The sequence below is a fragment of the Oryx dammah genome, unplaced genomic scaffold, assembly GCF_014754425.2.
Source record: "Oryx dammah isolate SB20612 unplaced genomic scaffold, SCBI_Odam_1.1 HiC_scaffold_26, whole genome shotgun sequence".
NCBI lineage: Eukaryota > Metazoa > Chordata > Mammalia > Artiodactyla > Bovidae > Oryx > Oryx dammah.
Window position 1 is genome coordinate 56988479 of NW_024070210.1, and position 17322 is coordinate 57005800.

At 41.5% G+C, this 17322-nt stretch overlaps 1 protein-coding gene across 3 annotated transcripts in view; it reads left to right on the plus strand.

Annotated features, from left to right (window-relative positions):
• ZNF609 (zinc finger protein 609) overlaps positions 1-17322 on the plus strand; it is a 197633-nt gene that overhangs the window by 18268 nt on the left and 162043 nt on the right. For all 3 annotated transcript variants that reach the window (XM_040226713.1, XM_040226714.1, XM_040226715.1), the window contains exon 2: positions 7853-8726. In XM_040226713.1, coding sequence (XP_040082647.1) covers positions 7980-8726 — 747 coding nt within the window. In that variant the 5' untranslated portion in view covers positions 7853-7979. The remainder of the gene's footprint in view (positions 1-7852; positions 8727-17322) is intronic.

Sequence of the window (17322 nt, forward strand, 5' to 3'; positions counted from 1 at the left end):
AGCGCTACATGGATGAGGCTAAAGGCTGAGAATATTCTGGAGCAGTTAGGCATTTTGAGAAATGTAAGGACTGGATTGTTTTCTAACTTTTCCCCTAGACTCTTAATAAATCTGTATCCTTTATCTGTATCTTAGAAGAAAGAGAAATCCACTCTCTGTTCTGGTAAGTTTGCAGCCTGTTAGGTAATTGAGACAGTTTATAACTAGTGACAAATCAAGTTCAAGTAAGAATAAGAATGAAGAAGAGAAATGGCAGCCTTGGCACTGTTACGGTTCTGCCCATTGAGGAAAGCGGTGTTCATTCACTCACTTATTGACCAAAATACTTATTGAGGGAGTACTGTGACCCAAACCCTGTTACTGGGATATAATAATGAACAAAAGAGAAACAGCCTCTTGCTCTCAGGGTGCGTGCAGTCAGGTGGAAGAAACAAATGTTAATCAAATCATTGCACTGGGAGGTAGGGTGTGAGCAGGGAATGTCTGAGGTAAACGCCATGAGGCGATAACGTGGGAATGGGGTGCAGAGGACAGAGTGTGTCCATGAGAGAAGGCTGGAGAAGTCAGTCTGGCTTAGATATCCTAAAGGATGTGTGTGTGGATCCCACTATTTTTATGGTTAGTCTGACAGTGTAGATACTATCTTTTGATAGAGAAGTTTTCTTTGTGTATGCTTTAGAGTTACTATAGGATAGTAGTTAGATTTAGGAAGGGAGATGAGGTCTAGAATATAAAAATGAAAGTAATTCCTCATGTTTCCTGAAAAATTCCTGAGTTTTTTCCTTTCCCTCGTTCCTATGAATTGACCCATATTATTCCCTGTTTTAGAGGAGAGGAGACTGAGCCATAGAAAAGCTTTGCCACAACAGTTCTGTGTGGAGGGCCAACTTCTTAAATCTCCTGATTCCTAAGCTAACTCCACTTTTTTTCTTGAGAATTTGACATCACCTCTTTGGTATGTAAAGTTTATCTCTGGGGAAGAGAACTGAATTATAAAGGGTTACAGAGCCCTTCTGTTGTTTGGAAAGGGAGAATGGTGAAGCTTTATCGTCTACTTTAGATGATCTTTGCCTTCTGCTTCTTGGCCTACTTACATGTAGGCCTTGGTAAGGGTTTTCTCTGTGAACCAGTTCCACCAGTGAATCCCTGTAGGGTTGGGACTGAATTATTTGCATATTTAGTATGCTATTTAGCCTCTTTGAAAGGTATGCTGGTACTAATCAGTGTTGACAAACACCAAGGTTCTAACCCTGAGCCCTGTTGAATAGCGTTGTCTGGTGGAAGTGTCAGTTGATTACGTGAAATGAAACAGGTCGAGCCTCATGGTCTTTGTCTGAGAATAGCAGCCTGTGAAGACCATGAAACTGTTCATGATACGCAGCATATAAACACTGAAGGACTGAGAGAGGCTACACTTCTCCTCTTCTCTCCTTAGGTGACATGTGGTCAGAGGAGCTCTGCTGAATTGGACCCATCTTCTCAAATTGGCACTGTTAGTCTGTCTTTATTTGATTCCCATTGGAGATATAAGCTAAGAGCTCTGGGCCTTGAGGATATGACACAGTTCCTTTGTTATAGTAATGAATATAATAAACTAAGGGAGAGACCCAAAGGAAAGTTGATTGTTGGTCATTAGAGCCCTAGTTGGAAATTCAGTTCATCAGTGAGGTCTAGTGTGGCAGGTAGAGAGGGAGACGCCTGTTCCAGCTGGATAAACTGAGTCACCACTGAAGGTTTACATGTTGTACTGGCCTCACCTGAGGTTCACTGAGTATGCTGTGATTTCAGGGTAGCATCAATCCACTCCAGCACTCTTGCCTGGAAAATCCCATGGACAGAGGAGCCTGATAGGCTACAGTCCATGGGGTTGCAAAGAGTCGGACACGACTGAGTGACTTCACTCACTCAGGGTAGCATCTGAAATTCAGGGAAGATGGTATAGTTTGGTTTTCTTCTTGCAACTTTTGTTTTATCCCACTGATTTAGTGACAGTTTCCTGGGACATCAAACCCTGTGAACCTCACCCAGTTTAGATTTGAAGGCCTGTTGGGGGTAGGGGGGCGGTGGTGGTTGGCTCAACAAACTAGTAGATTGGAACCATTTGTAAAAGAGATAATCCAGATGTTAAAACCACGAGCTTTGGGATTGGTACCTTGGCCCTGAGGGATTTTTGAAGCAAAATGGAGTCTTTCTGTCAGTCACTACAGTGAAGAGTTTCATGAGCCGCATCTGAAGGCACTGCTAGCCTCAATGGAAAAGCAAAACAACTGAGTAGTTGAAAGAAGAAAGGATTGCCATTTTTTTTCATAAAACTCAAATGGATATCAGTACTACCTATAATTTAATTTGTAAAAGATTTTCAAATATTTATTTTTTCTTTATTTAAAATACTTTAGATGCCTGTACAGCTGCGAAACAGTCCTCTTTTAGTTAAGACCCTGTAACATTATGAGAATATTTGGGTCATTTTATTTTTTTGAGTTGTCACATTTTTTAGATTTGGATCCTCATAATATGCTTAGAACCATGATGAATTCTCCCTCCATTTCATAATAAAAAATTAATATTTAATAAAGCAACTTGACTGACATCCTGGCTAGGGTCATTGGAAATTTGAATCTGGAAATCACTTCTCTTGATTCTAAGCTCAGTTTTCTTTTTTTCTACACCATGCTGCCTTCCTGAAATTGAGCATAGCCTATTTTTACTTTGTCCATACAGCTTTTGGTGAAAACTAGCTAGCCAAGACTGATAACCCTCACATCCAAATGTGTGTGACCTGTCTGGTCACAAGCAGATTATACTCACTCAGACACAACTGTCACTTGCTCAGACCACAGCCTGTGAGAAGATTGATAGAAAAACTGTAACAAGAGGGGAGGACAGTTAAATTTACAGTGAAACAGCACTGGACAATTTGCTACTTAGACCAGATTAGCTATAGGTAATTGGCAGTTAAAGAGATCCTGTGTCTTTAAAGTCCTCTAAGATGGATATAGAGCTCTATCTAGCAGAAAAAAAAGTATTATTTTTCTTACTGTGTTTGGACATAAGTAGGGTCAACTGCTGTTTATGTCCTCTGGGCAGAGCCAGAGTCCTCTCATGAAGACTCTTTTTCCCATTCTTAGCCTGGAAGAGAGGCCTTGCTCATTACTGAGGTAGGGAAGTGGTGTGATCTATGGCATATGTCCTGATAAAAAGCAATTAATGACCTGAAATGTGTGATTACAAACCAGTCTGTGGGCTGGAAGTCTGAGAGATGGAGCTGGGTTCCAGAGAGGAAACGGGAATTTGAACATTTGTTGTTACAGATACAGGGAATGGGGAATGATTGTCATGGCCTGTTTTGGTCCCTTAGCTATAGCCACTCAGAGGAGAGTTCTTGATGATCAGGTACAGAAGAAAGTGCAATAGCAGTGGCAAGTAATTCCAGAATTTGGTACATAGGGAAGTATAGTACAGTTAGGCAGAAGGAGACAAGAGAGGAAAATATATACAGAAACTCCTGCAAGTTGAAAGTGCTTTGTGGTCTCTGTAAGGTGTTGCCCCTCCTGATTCTGTACTTTCTCTGCCATAGAAGTAGCAGGTCAGCGCTTTTCATTTCCAACTACCATGTTGGTTACCCTTCCTTCTGTGGTTAAACATCTCTGCAGTGACCTGTCAGAGAGTTGATTATTAACTGCATAAAGCCAGGGATGCTGGAGGGAGCAGATGGAAAGTGGTTTGGCTACTACAGCCAGACTGGTAAAGAATCCTTGGCGGTTTTTCAGTTTATCTTTGGAAAGGTACCATCGAAGTTACTATGAAGGCTGCTGGGTTTGGAAAGCTGAATTTCTGAAGAGTCACTTGGTTGAAAAGTGGTACTCTCAGAAATAGGAGGGCGATGCTCTCTATAGAACATCAGGACCACTACTTATTCGTTCTCAGGATATGTTTCTTTGTTTGCATTCTGGTCATTCAGAAATTCTAGGTAGTTTTCTAGTGGGGAAGGCACTTTTTGATAGGTACATTAATAGAACTTCAGATCTGAAAAAGGCCCTGGACATGTCCAGGTTACTCCTACCACACACAGAAGAATTCTTCATGCAATTAGCTTGACAGGAGATGATGCTTTCTCTGACCACTGCTTTCAGTGATAGAGATATGGCTTCATTAAGTGTTGTGGGTCAATGTTGGGAATTTCAGATAATTACATTTTTTTCTCCTGAACCAAACATCTGTCTTTCTGTAACTTGTACTCATTGGTTCTGTTTATACCCTCAGCATCGCAGAATAAGTTTCTCTTCCACATTGCAACCTTCATACCCATCTCCTTTCAGTTAACTCCTTTCCATACTAAAGAATACCAGTTTCTAAGACCTTTTCTCTTATGAAATGGCTTCTTGATGTTTTATAATACTCTTGGCTATCTCTCCATTTCATGAATATCTCATGGAAAATATGGAACCTGAAAATGAGCACAGACCATCAGATGTTCTTTTCATCTCCAGCTACTTTTTAAGAAGCACTTAAAAAAAAGTGTTAATGGTAATATTTCTGTTTACTAGGAAAAACCAAAGCAATTTGCCACAACAATTTGGAATTGGGACAAAAAGAATTTGAGGAAGTCTTTTTTTTTTTTACTGATATTAAGGCTGTAATTTTTGAGGTTTGACATTATTATAAGCATTGATTTTGCCTCATATCTTCTCCAGGAATATATGCATTGAGTTTACCCTTAAAATTATAAAAATAATTTGATATTTATGTTTACAGGAATTATTCAAATTTACGCTACACTGAAGTGACTTTAATGTTTCAGATAGATTTTAACAAGATGGATATATGTATGTTACATAATGGAAAATCTATTGTTTTAACACATAACAACATGACTCAGTGTAAGATTCTTGAAAAATAACTTTCTCTTCAAAACTATAGATTTTTTATTCTTTTTTAACATTTAATGTTACAGAACAGTCTGAATGTTACAGAACAGTCTAAGGTTGGCCTAATTTTTGTTCTTTGTAACTTAAAAATTTTGCTAGAATGTGTGCAAGTTTGGCTTTTTAAAAAATTGATTTTGCTGAAAAAATAGTGAACTTTTTCAAGATCTTTTTCAGTTCAAGGTGTTAACTTTTTCATTATGTCCTGATGGGTTGCTTTTTTCCCGTTTCTTCTAGTCTCTTCAGTTTTGCTTTGAGTATTATTAAACATTTCCTTTTAATTTCCCTCATTATTTTCTTTTTGCTGTCCTTTTTCCTTTGAAATAGGATCCTCTACTATTGGAACAGTATCCTCTACTACTCCAGAGGAGTATCTCAAATTTTCTTGTAATTTCTTCCACAGTTTTAGTTCTGTGCTTTTTTGATTTGTGTATGAATTTTAATTGGTGTTACATTGTTCATTTCCTTGCATTTTCCTTTTTTAAAAAAAGTTACATTCTTTTAAGTTCATATCTTTTCACTTCAGTCTGGTATCTTCTTAATGCTCTGCCTTCCTTACTGTCATGCTTTGTTTATCTTGCTCCATACTTGACAGGTCAGCCCATACAGTAGAGTGAGAACTATTAGGAGCTCTCAGTGAGCTCTAACATTTTCTTGTACTTGATATTCTTTCCTTTATATACCCTTCCAGAGTCTCTGTTTCATTACCATCCTGTTTTGTAGAGGAAGAGTTTTTGTTTGTTTTTTAGAGGAAAGTCTTTTGAAAGTTCTGTTGTTTTTCCAAGAATAAAAAAGCATGGGATTGTTCTAATGGTTTACATTACATACTAATGATGGGGCAGCTCCAGGGGAAAGAGGGTCAAGTGGTAGGTGAATGTGGTTTGTGCTCTAAGCCTTACGACAGTTGCAGAGATTGAAGAGGTGATAAATTACGATGTCGGGCAGAACTATGCTTTAATAATCCTTTGTAGTTCAGATTCAGTTGGCATTCCCATTTCTTTGGCCTTCATAATACAATTATTTTCAGTATCGTGTTTCACTGCCTTATTAACTCTCATTTTCTGCTGTATTCCCAGTGCATAGTTTAGTGCCTGGGACTTAGTAGGCAATTAATTTTTTTTTTTTTAATGAATCTGTAGATAGTATAGAGAATTCCAAGCATTTTACTAAAAATTTCTTCAGAGTTGTTGATCATTTTCAGCGGTATCATATCTCTAATTCTTCAGAGATTATGTTGCTTTTACCTTGTGGGTTGCATTGTTTCGTAGTTCTTAGGTTTTCCCACATGGTTTTTGTTCATCCTTTTATCAAGTAAGACCACCAACTGTGGTCACTCTCTGTTGGCACTAAGCTCTCTACTTGGTTAAAGGATGTATTTTCTTCTCAGTGCGTGTGTGCTAAGTCACTTCAGTCTTGTCCGACCCTTTGTGATCCTAGAGACTAGCCCACCAGGCTCCTCTGTCCATGGGATTTTCCAGGCAAGAATACTGAAGTAGGTTGCCATGCCCGCCTCCAGGGGATCTTCCGACCCAGGGATCAAACCTGCATCTTATGCATCCTTGTTAGCTGGTGGGTTCTTTATCACTAGTCATTTTCTTCTCACATCTGTGGCTAAATGGCAGATTAAAGTGCAGTCCTTTCTCTCTTAAATCCCAGTTGCCCTCAAGCATTCACTTGGTATAGCTCTGGTCTCCTAGGGTGACATCTTCTCCTGAACAGGTTCTCTTGAACCCTGGTTCTTTGACACTGCCTTGAGAGAGAAGACGGAAAAGTACAATTTGTCTTATCCCTGTTCTATCTATAGCATTTACCTGTTGGATATTTACTTCATAGGATTCATTGCGTTCCCTCTGGTTTCCTCTTTCTGCTCTGCCATCTTCTGAGTTATTTTCTAAATGCACATAGAAAGATGGTAAACAAGGGAGTAAGTAAGAACAGAATTCTTTGTCGTCATCATAAAGTAATATCTGGATGGTATATTTTGGCTGTCAGGTTTTCAAGATGATACACTCCCCTATATTTCCATTTTTACCACTCACTTCACCCACCCCTCTTTTTAGCTATCTCTGTTCCATGTTGTGAGGCCCTGATGTTTATCAATACAGTGTCATCAGTCTTACAAGAATAGGGAGACTTCTACCACATTCTAGCATTAAGTTTTTTAGTACTGTTCAGTTATTGATAAGGTAATATTTTTTTCTCTGTGTGAGTGTGTGTGTGTGTATCTTCATGAGGATTTTAGTGGGAAAGACTACATTGAATTCTGCTATTTAGACATAATTTGAAACCTGGAGTTTAATAAGGCTGGCTTAACTGAATGTAAGCTGATGGGTTAAGTCCTCTTTGAGGATTGTCTCCTCTAATTGCAGTTTTTGTCCCTATCCTGATATTGTATTTTTCCCCAGTCCTGTTTACTTTTCTCTTTTGCTTACCTACAGTTAGATACCCTCCCCCTTCCCCATATTATTTTTAGTAGGAACAGGCTCTGTTAGTAGAGGGATTTAGCCTTTGCTAGCCAGTGTTCTAAATCTCTGATACTTCAAGAAGAAGTATGGAGAAGTGATGTGAATAGAATTGTCCTGGAGGATGTGCCAGGGCCGTACTGACTGAGGGAGGATTGCCAGCTGGCAGTGGTAGTAGAAATCAGTCTCTTGGGAATGGGAAACCAGAGGATTCCTAGTTAAATCTTAGCACAGAATCTCCAGGCAGTTGGAAACACTGTACTCTCCCCTGGGGAGATGGAGTGGGAATTAGCTTTTTCCTTGATCCAAAGTGACTTGGTTGGAAATACAACTGAACCTGTTTGTCTTGTCCATTGTGATGTGATAGCCACCTCGCAAGGGACTGTTTTGTGTGGGAGTTTATTTCAGGCTGTCTCTTTGCCTGTATTGTTTCCTTTAACAGCTCTTTACATTTTCTTTTTCCAGCAATGATGTTGTCCACTGGGCATGTACTGACCAATGTGGCAGGTCTGAGAACGTAGCTGAAGCTGAAACTAGGAAAGCTGGGGGCAAGGAAGAGCCTTGAATCTTGAGGTGGGACGTTGACTCTAAGATGTCCTTGAGCAGTGGAGCCTCCGGAGGGAAAGGAGTGGATGCAAACCCGGTTGAGACATACGACAGTGGGGATGAATGGGACATTGGAGTAGGGAATCTCATCATTGACCTGGACGCCGATCTGGAAAAGGACCAGCAGAAACTGGAAATGTCAGGCTCAAAGGAGGTGGGGATACCAGCTCCCAATGCTGTGGCCACACTGCCAGACAACATCAAGTTTGTGACCCCAGTGCCAGGTCCTCAAGGAAAGGAAGGCAAATCCAAATCCAAAAGGAATAAGAGTGGCAAAGACACTAGCAAACCCACTCCAGGGACGTCCCTGTTCACTCCGAGTGAGGGGGCAGCTAGCAAGAAAGAGGTACAGGGACGCTCAGGAGATGGTGCCAATGCAGGAAGCCTGGTTGCTGCTATTGCTCCCAAGGGCTCAGAGAAGGCGGCTAAGGCATCCCGCAGTGTAGCGGGCTCCAAAAAGGAGAAGGAGAACAGCTCGTCTAAGAGCAAGAAGGAGAGAAGCGAAGGAGTGGGGACTTGTGCAGAAAAGGATCCTGGGGTCCTCCAGCCAGTGCCCTTGGGAGGACGGGGTGGTCAGTATGATGGAAGTGCGGGGGTGGATCCAGGAGCTGTGGAGCCACTCGGGAGTATAGCTATTGAGCCTGGGGCAGCGCTCAACCCTTTGGGAGCTAAACCGGAGCCAGAGGAAGGGGAGAATGAGTGTCGCCCGCTAAAGAAAGTCAAGTCTGAAAAGGTAAGAGGTGGCCAGGTCTGGCTGCCCACTGCCAGACAGAACTGCCCCCGACTAACCACCTAATGCTATGTGCACTCTGTGGGAGGCTCATTAGTTTGTGGGTAATGACCAATTACAAGGTCAGAGCAGCTGGTAATGATAATGTGGTTTTGTTCCAAATTAGGGGATTCCCTGCAGATTCATTAACAGCAGGCCTGGACATTTTGGAGAAGAATATCTGTTGTTGGGGGCAGCTGCTTGGTAGAATGAATTTTCTATAAGCCAAGAACCTCCCACCTTGTCCTTGTCCCACCTGAGTCACTTGTTACTAGAGATTGGCATCAGCCTTTATGTGGTTCCTAGCTTGACATTTCATCCTTAGAATGATTGATAAACTTAACAACAAGTTGATAAGCTTAATAGGGTTTCAGTTGAATGCTGTTTTTAATGGGATAAATGGTGATGCTGGGTCTCTGGAAGAGACAAGGGTTAAATAATTTTCATTACATGTAATCTACCAAGTGTTCTATTGGTGACTGCCAAAGAGCAAAAGGACCCATTTGGGGCAAGTAAACAATGGAGCAGGAGGTCCTGAAGTACTTAATCAGCTCTTATGAAGTAGTGTTGTTGCCATGAAATTTTGGCCTTGAGAGAGAGTTTTTGGCCACTAACGTATAGTTCTTGGCCGAGTATCTCCCTCAACTATGGGAATCAAAGTCTCCTGGTGGTTTAATAGCTGCCAGACAGTGTAATGATACCTTGCCTTCTGCTTGACTTGGAAGGACAGGTGCCTACAGCCCCACCAGGGGCTCTCCTCCTCTGGGAAAATTATCTTAGTTCATGTCTCAGTAAATGGAATTTGCAGGTCTAGAGCAGAGTGGCTGTGAGTCTAGGGTCAGCTCAGGCTGCCTTAAATTTCTGCAGCTTACACTTTCCTACAAAGTGGCTGGCCTGGCAATGAGCTCTTCATTGGCTCTTGATTTTCTGCTCTCTGCTCACCCTGTGCTTTCAGCTGATCCCAGCAGATGCAATATAAATGGATTTCTCTGTAATTGCATCCGCTGCAACAGGGAATACCTATTTCCATAGGTAAGTGTTAATAAATAGAGGCTGGATGTGTATGTTTGGATGGTAGTGTCCTCTCAGTGCTGGCTTGTGTTTTCTTTGCTGTAGGTATTTTGGTCCTTGCCTCCGGCACATCTATAAGTCTTAGCAACATCTGGGCTTCCCTGGTAACAGTGCTGTCAATTTTTTTCCACTAATAACCCAATGGTTTATTCCCTTTTACCAGTGGCAGCTGCCAGAGAGACTGCCTGTTTAGGTGACAGATGCTACAGGCCACCTCAGGAGAGTCAAGTCCCAGCAGGTTACTGGCGTGGTGCATCCTGTGCTGGCTGTGATTTACTATTTTCTTTGGGGTGCAGATAGGTAATAACTGTTTTAAAGAGGCCTAGGAGTACCAGGAGTTCTTGCTTCTGTTCCAGGCCCTTGAGACTGTTCCCTACATCTGGCATCAGTAAGCTTTTGCCACATATCTATTCATGTTCATAATCTTTGTTCTTCCTGTGCTGCAAAGTGGCCGCTTCTGAAGGTGACCTTCATTTTCCTTTCTGTTTAGAACTCTTGACTCATGTTGCAATCTTCTAAGCCCAGTAGTGGTCTGTGGGTGAAAGGATTAATGATGCTTAGCTTCATGTTGGGTTTAAGTCTAAATGTCCTTGAGAGTCTTCAACAGAGAAGCAAATGGAACCCTTTTTCTCTTACAGGTTCAGAGACTAGGTAGGTGACTGCCCTTCGGATTATAATTGGGCTGAAAGATACAGTATGTTCAGCTAAGAATATATTTTGGTCAAGGGAAGTTTGGTTCTTAATAAGGTAGCTGTGTTATACACTTCGTCTCCCAAAAACACTGAGAATGGGGCAGTGGAATGAGAGAGGAAAAGGAGAGAGACTGTGCTTCTGTTTTTGGAGGAAAGATGAAAGTGCTGAGAAGTACTTTTAAAAGAGGAGACTTGCTGCACGGTTTGCTGTTACTCTAGGCAAGAACCTGCTTTCTCAATTCTTTTCCTTGTTCCCTCAATCCTTCTGGACGGTCTGGTTCTGGGGGGTGCCATTCTAAAGCATTTGGCGGTTGGAATAGATAATTATGTAAATAAATGTTTGGAAGTTGCTAGGAGATGAAAACACTGTGCAGAGAGTCAGCATTTCTGGAATGGGAGGAGGGGAAGATGCAAAAGGGAACACAGATTAGGAATCTTGGAATAGAGCAGCTTTTGAGAAACAAGGACCCCAGGATTTGGGGCATAAGGGGTTTTTGAGTCAATGTTTGATGGTTGATACTTTACCTTAAAAGCTAAATCTTTGAAAACTTGTTTAAGATTTTTCTCTCTGAGCTATGGGCTTGCCTATGGCTTAACTGGTTTGGAATGTTCTGTCCATGTGGGGACAACCAACAGAACCAAAACAGCAAAACAGATGTTTTGATATAATCTAGGAATTACATATGCTGAGCTGGAAACTGTCATGAAGAGGGGAAACTCATACAATTTGGAAAGGTTCTTAGCTGGAGTCTCCTTAACCCATACCCGCTCCTCTAGCCCCTTGGAAACAGGAGAGAAGAGAATGGAGTTTGTGGTATAGGACAGAATTGTTACATGTCTCCTGCTAGCTAATGAGGAGGATTTGAATATTCAAATTCTCTACTTCAGGACGTTCTCTCTCATCAGGGTATAGGTGTCTCAATCCATGGCTGAGCAAATTCCTATCAGCAAAAGAAGTGGATTTCCCTTCATGGGATCTCACTGCTGCTCCCCACGCTTCTCTCTGGCAAGGCTCACTGTGCTGTTTCCCAGAGTTCTAGGAGAGACCAGAGATGGCTCTTAGCAACTACTGCTGCCCTGAATTGTCATCGAACACTCCTGCCTCATACTTCCTGCCAGCTGAAGAGATGGGGGAAGGGAATGTTGAGGCATAAACAAAACAGAGCCTTCCAGCTCCTGTCTGGTCCCTTGCCTCTGATTTGATTGATAGGTTGTTAAGTTAGGGATGGAGGGGGAGGTCCTACGAGGGAGGGTGCCGGTCTGAATGTCCCCAGCTTAGTGCTCGCGCTGCTGCTCTGACAGGCAAGAAAAAGAATTTCCATAGCACCGAAGGCAGTGATCTGTGTGGACTTTGAGGTAGGGCTTAAGCCAGGAATTTAAGGTGAGGCTCCCCCACTCCCTCCGCCACCCGGCGAATCATGTAAAGTTCTAGTGGCTAAAGGATCTAGAAGCTTGCAACCAGAGCTCTCCTTGTCTGTTTAGCTGCTGTTTTTGATCTTGGAAGGTAGAAACAGTGCAGTGTGCTTTCCCCATATTTGTGTCTCAGCTTCTGCTGCCCTCAGAATGCTGCATACACATACTTACCACTTCCCTCACTAGTTTAGGATACAAAGAAAGCTCAAGTGTGCTCTTTGCTCTTTTGCCTTCCGATCGTGCTTGCTGTCATATCCTGTGTTCTAAGAGCATCTTCCTTTGCCCTTGATTTTGTTTTCTTGCCCTAGTTTATGCCTTCCAGCTCATTTCTCTCCTGTTGCAATCCCTCATTGCTCAACCAAGGTCAGGTCTCTTTTATTCTTTCTGATCCAAGGCTTTCTCTCTTAACGCCTTCCTCCTTTGCTAGCAGTTCTTTCTCAGCTATCGATGACATAGCAGTGAGCCTTGCTTCCTGAAGCCAAATGTCCTCAAGCGTTTTCCTTCATGGAAAAAATTAAAAAGTTGAGATGATATTTATGGGGGACAGAGATTGCATTCTCAAACTACAACGAAGCCTGAGCTTAATTTTAGTTTTTCCTCAGCAGCTGTGTTTTCCACCTGGGTGTTGTAATTCAAGGAGGGCCCTGAGAAAGATTATCTAGTCCAATCTTCTCACTTTATAGAAAAGGGGACTGAGACCAGGGAGGTCATGCGACTTACCTAGACTCTCAGAGGGAGTCGGTGGCAAAGCCGGGGTTTTGTTTACCAAGTTCTTGTGGCATATCGTTACGCTGGGATTCTTAACGAATCCTTCATTATGAAGGATTCTATTTTCCCACTCTAAAGACTACCTTAACAACATTGGGTATATTAATAAATGCCCAGATTGCTCTTAAGACTGCTTTCATTGGTTTTCTGTATTGATTATAATATTGTAGACACTCAGTAAACAATAGATCTTTGAGTTTTACTTTCTTTGCTATGGTGATGATGTTTACAAAGAACAACCATTTGTATCTGATGCTGAACCTCCTCTATTGTATTATACAGAGGGAAGAATGTTACTTTTAACTCTGTACTTTGAGCTTGACTTACTGAGAGTGTGTGTTTGTGTTCTGGAGTATTATTGTTCAGTGAAATTTTCATTGTTATCACTGAGGCATTGCCAGCTCCCTCTTTATTTGGCAGTTGCAGGTATGAAAAAACAAAACCCTGCTTTGTGCTTCTTGAATATATCACTAATAGGCAGACCTTAAATATATTAATATTGTGAATATTAACCGTTTTATAAAGACATGGTATACTGTTAGATACCATTATCATCTTTCATTCATTCTGTGTATTAATTGAGTGCGTTTTAGATTCCAGGTATTGTGCTTAATACCGGATATATACTGATGAATAGAACAGAAATGGTTGCTGCTCTTTGAGGAGCTTACAGTCTACCAGCTAGGGCAGAGTTCTTGAAATTGTGGCCCATAAAACCATGTGCATCATATCATTCGAGTGTCAGAAATACATATCTTTGGACTCTACCCCAAATCTGCTAAGTAAGTGTTAGGGGTAGGGACCCAGAAAACTCTCCAGATAATTGCTATATACTTACATGTTTGTGAATTTTCTTTAACCATTGTTAAAGATGGGCACTTCATAAGGTGGGCATTGAGATCCACTTCTAACCTGAAACACCAGTCTTGTAAACTTAAACTGCACATTAGCTCTTATAACTTAATGGTTAAGAGTGTAAACTCTGGAGCCAAACTACCAGGGTTTGTATCCCAGCTTTGCCACTTATTAACTGAGTGCTATTGAGTAAATTACTTAACTGAGCTACCTCCGTTTTCTCGTCTACACGATGAGGAAAACAGTAGTTCTTTACTAGAATTTTTATGAAAGTAAATTAGTTAATCCATATAAAACACTTAGAAAGTGCTTGGCACATAGGTAACATTCAATAAATATTGGGGAAAAAAGAAAAACATGATTTAAATTGAAATATGTCTCAATTGACTCTAGGCAATAATGAGCTGAAATATCACAACATTCCACTTGTACAGGAAGCCCAGTATAAACAGATAAGCACGTTGGCTAAGACTTTCAGCACTGTTCTCAGAAGATGTTCCAAATCTGGATTGGGACCTGTATATGCTTGTGATGTGTTCTAAAGGCCTTGGTATTTATAGTGGGGTTTGGTGAGGTAGAAGACCAGAAATTGGTTTCCAGAGATGTTGCAGCGGCCTGTTGAAATTCAGGTTTCATATGAATTGAGTTTCCTTTTTGGCCAGAGCCCTGGTGTGGGGTTGAGTATGTTGGATAGATATTGCTGTGGGTTTGCCAGCATGTGCAATCTCATGTATGCTGGAAGAGCACTGAATGTTTTTGTTTCTGCACAAGAGTGCATGGAAAATCTAAGTCCTAGTCCTTAATCTTCCTCCCCCAGTGTGAACTTGTATTTTTGCCATTTGGGTATAAGAGCTATTACCAACAGAGCTCATCCAGGGAGGCAGCAGGGCTTGGGCTTTCAGGCTGGAGGTGGCAGTAACATGCACAGCTGAGATCTTGCCACTGCTGGCTGTCTGAGCCCTCCTCTCTGTGGTTTTCACTCTTCAAGCCATGCTTGAGTAACCCGCCTCCAGAGCTGCTGACAGGGCTGTGTTCAGAGGCCTTGGAAATTACACTGTTCATTTCCTTATCATCCCCTGACCTGCAGTGCAGAGCCTTCTGGTGCAGGAACAAGGCAGAAAGAAATCCAGACGGCTCCCAGCCAGCATGTGTCAGGGACTACAAAGAAGGAAATTGGACTTGCTCACTTAAAAACCATGGGGTTAGGCTTTGATTTTTGGTTCCTGCCGAGAGTTATTTGTGTGCGCGCGCATGTTCTATCTCAGTGTGCATGTATAGAATGAGTCTGTACATGGCAGAGCTGTAGAGGAGGAGCATCTGAAAGTAGAAAGCAGAAAGGAGATTGCTTTACTCATCAGTTAATTTCCCAGTCTTGCCACTGGATTGGGTCTGGAAGGATTACCATCAGGAAGGTGCCAGGCCATATTAATATTTTAAAATATATATCTCTCTAGATACAGTTTAGTCATGGTTGAGAGCACCCACCCAAGTAAGAAGCTTCCCAGGCTAGCTGAGAAGACATTTTTAACAAATCCTATTCTCTGAAGTTGTTCATCCTAGATGACATTGACATAGTCAATATTTAAGCTACCTAAGAAAGTAGAGTTTGGCCATTATCGGGTAAAAGGGGTAGCTCTTTTGTGATGGGGGATAGTATGACAAGGAAAGATAGGAAGAATTTATAGCATTTTGTGACTTTTTTTTTAAATTTCTGGTGCAAAATTCTATTATGTTTTCAGAGCCTGTCCCTGTGCTTTTGTTTTATGATCTTATGAAACAGTCTACTTCTTTTTTTCTTTTGGCATTTCTCTTGCCCTAGGAGACCCAAAGGAAACACTTTGCAGACTGAAGAAGTACTATGTGTATGATAAGGTTCTTGAGCAGAGTGTACAATCATTTGGACCTTAATTTTCCTTTTTCTGTATTTCTACTTCTTTAATGTCCCTCGTGTCTCACCTGGTAAAGAATCTGCCTGCAATGCGGGAGACTTGGGTTCCATCCCTGGGTTGGGAAGATCCCCTGGAGAAGGGCACAGCTACCCACTTCAGTATTCTGGCCTGGAGAATTCCATGGACTGTGTCCATGGGGTTACAAAGAGTCGGACACGACTGAGTGACTTTCTCTTTCACTCTCATCTATAAAATGCTTGCTTTCTGCAGAGCTGTGATATTATGCTGTCTGCTTGCAATGTTGGTTGATATAAGAAATGGCCAATGTCATTTGTGATATTGGAGCCCTTGTGAAGTGGGAAAAAAAGAAGTCTTTTAAGCTTTCAGTCCTTAGAGATATTTTTAAACCCTAAGTGTCTGTCTTGTTGGAAGTGCTCTGTAGAGAAGTGTTTTCACATGAGAAACACGACAGCTAAGATGAGAGGGAATTATTTCCTTTTGTTGTTGTTGTTCAGTCGTTAAGTTGTGTTCGACTCTGTGACCCCATGAACTGCAGCATGCCAGGCTTCTCTGTCCGTCACTGCTTCCCTGATGTTCATTGAGTCAGTGATGCCATCCAACCATCTCATCCTCTGTCACCCCCTTCTCCTCTTGCCCTCAGTTTTTTTGAACATCAGGATCTTTTCCATTGAGTCAACTCTTCTCATCAGGTTGCCAAAGTATTGGAGCTTCAGTTTCAGCATCAGTCCTTTCAATGAATATTCAGGACTGATTTCCTTTAGGATTGACTGGTTTGATCTCCTTGCTGTTCAAGGGACTCTCAAGAGTCTTCTCCAACACCGCAGTTGGAAAGCGTCAATTCTTTGGTGCTCAGCCTTCTTTACCGTCCAATTCTCATATCTGTACATGACTACTGGAAAAACCATACCTTTGACTATACGGACCTTTGTTGGCAAAGTGATATCTCTGGTTTTTAATACACTGTCTAGGTTTGTCATAGCTATTCTTACCTTCTTGTAAAGCAGTGATCCCTACATCAGCAACATCAGCATAGCACCTGGAAACTTGTTAGAAATTCAAGTATCAGATCCCGTCCCATGTCCCCAAATCAGAAACTTCAGGCTTTATAACTTTTCTAATCCTCACTTTTCTCATCTTTAATGTGCAAGTGAATAACTACTGACTTCATAGGGTTATTATGAGTAGATTAAATAAAGAAGGTTAAACAGCACAGTGTCTAACATGTAAAGTTGAAAGTAAAATTGTTAGTTGCTCAGTTGTGTCTGACTCTTGGTGACCCATGGACTGTAGTCTGCCTGGCTTCTCTGTACTTTGAATTCTCCAGTTAAGAATACTGGAGTGGACAGTCATTCCCTTCTCCAGGAGATCTTCCCAACCCAGGGATCGAACCTCAGTATCCTGCATTGCAGGCAGATTGTTTACCATCTGAGCCATCAGGAAAGCCCATCTCACATGTAGTAAGTACTCCATAAATATTAGCTGTTGCTGATGGTACACTGTTACTAGCTATGAGGTGCAGGGTAATTGTGAAATTAAGGAGAAAGGATATCCTTTGAAGAGATAAGCCCCTAGAGGTTTTGGAAAGTAATGAGTTTATGATAGCTAATATTTTGAATCCTGGTTTCCAGGAAGGCTTAGGAAGAGACTGATTCAGAGCATTTGGAACCATTAAGGTTTGGGATTTTATCATTTGCTGGTTAGTTTGTTGGACTCCTTTTGGTTACAGAGCTGATCTCATGTTGAAGAACATGGCTCTTGCATAGCTATTTCCCATTAATAGCTAAGGTTTAGTATATACTCCAGCCTTCTGAATTATTTTTCTCAGCATTGGAATGGCTATAAAGTGATTAT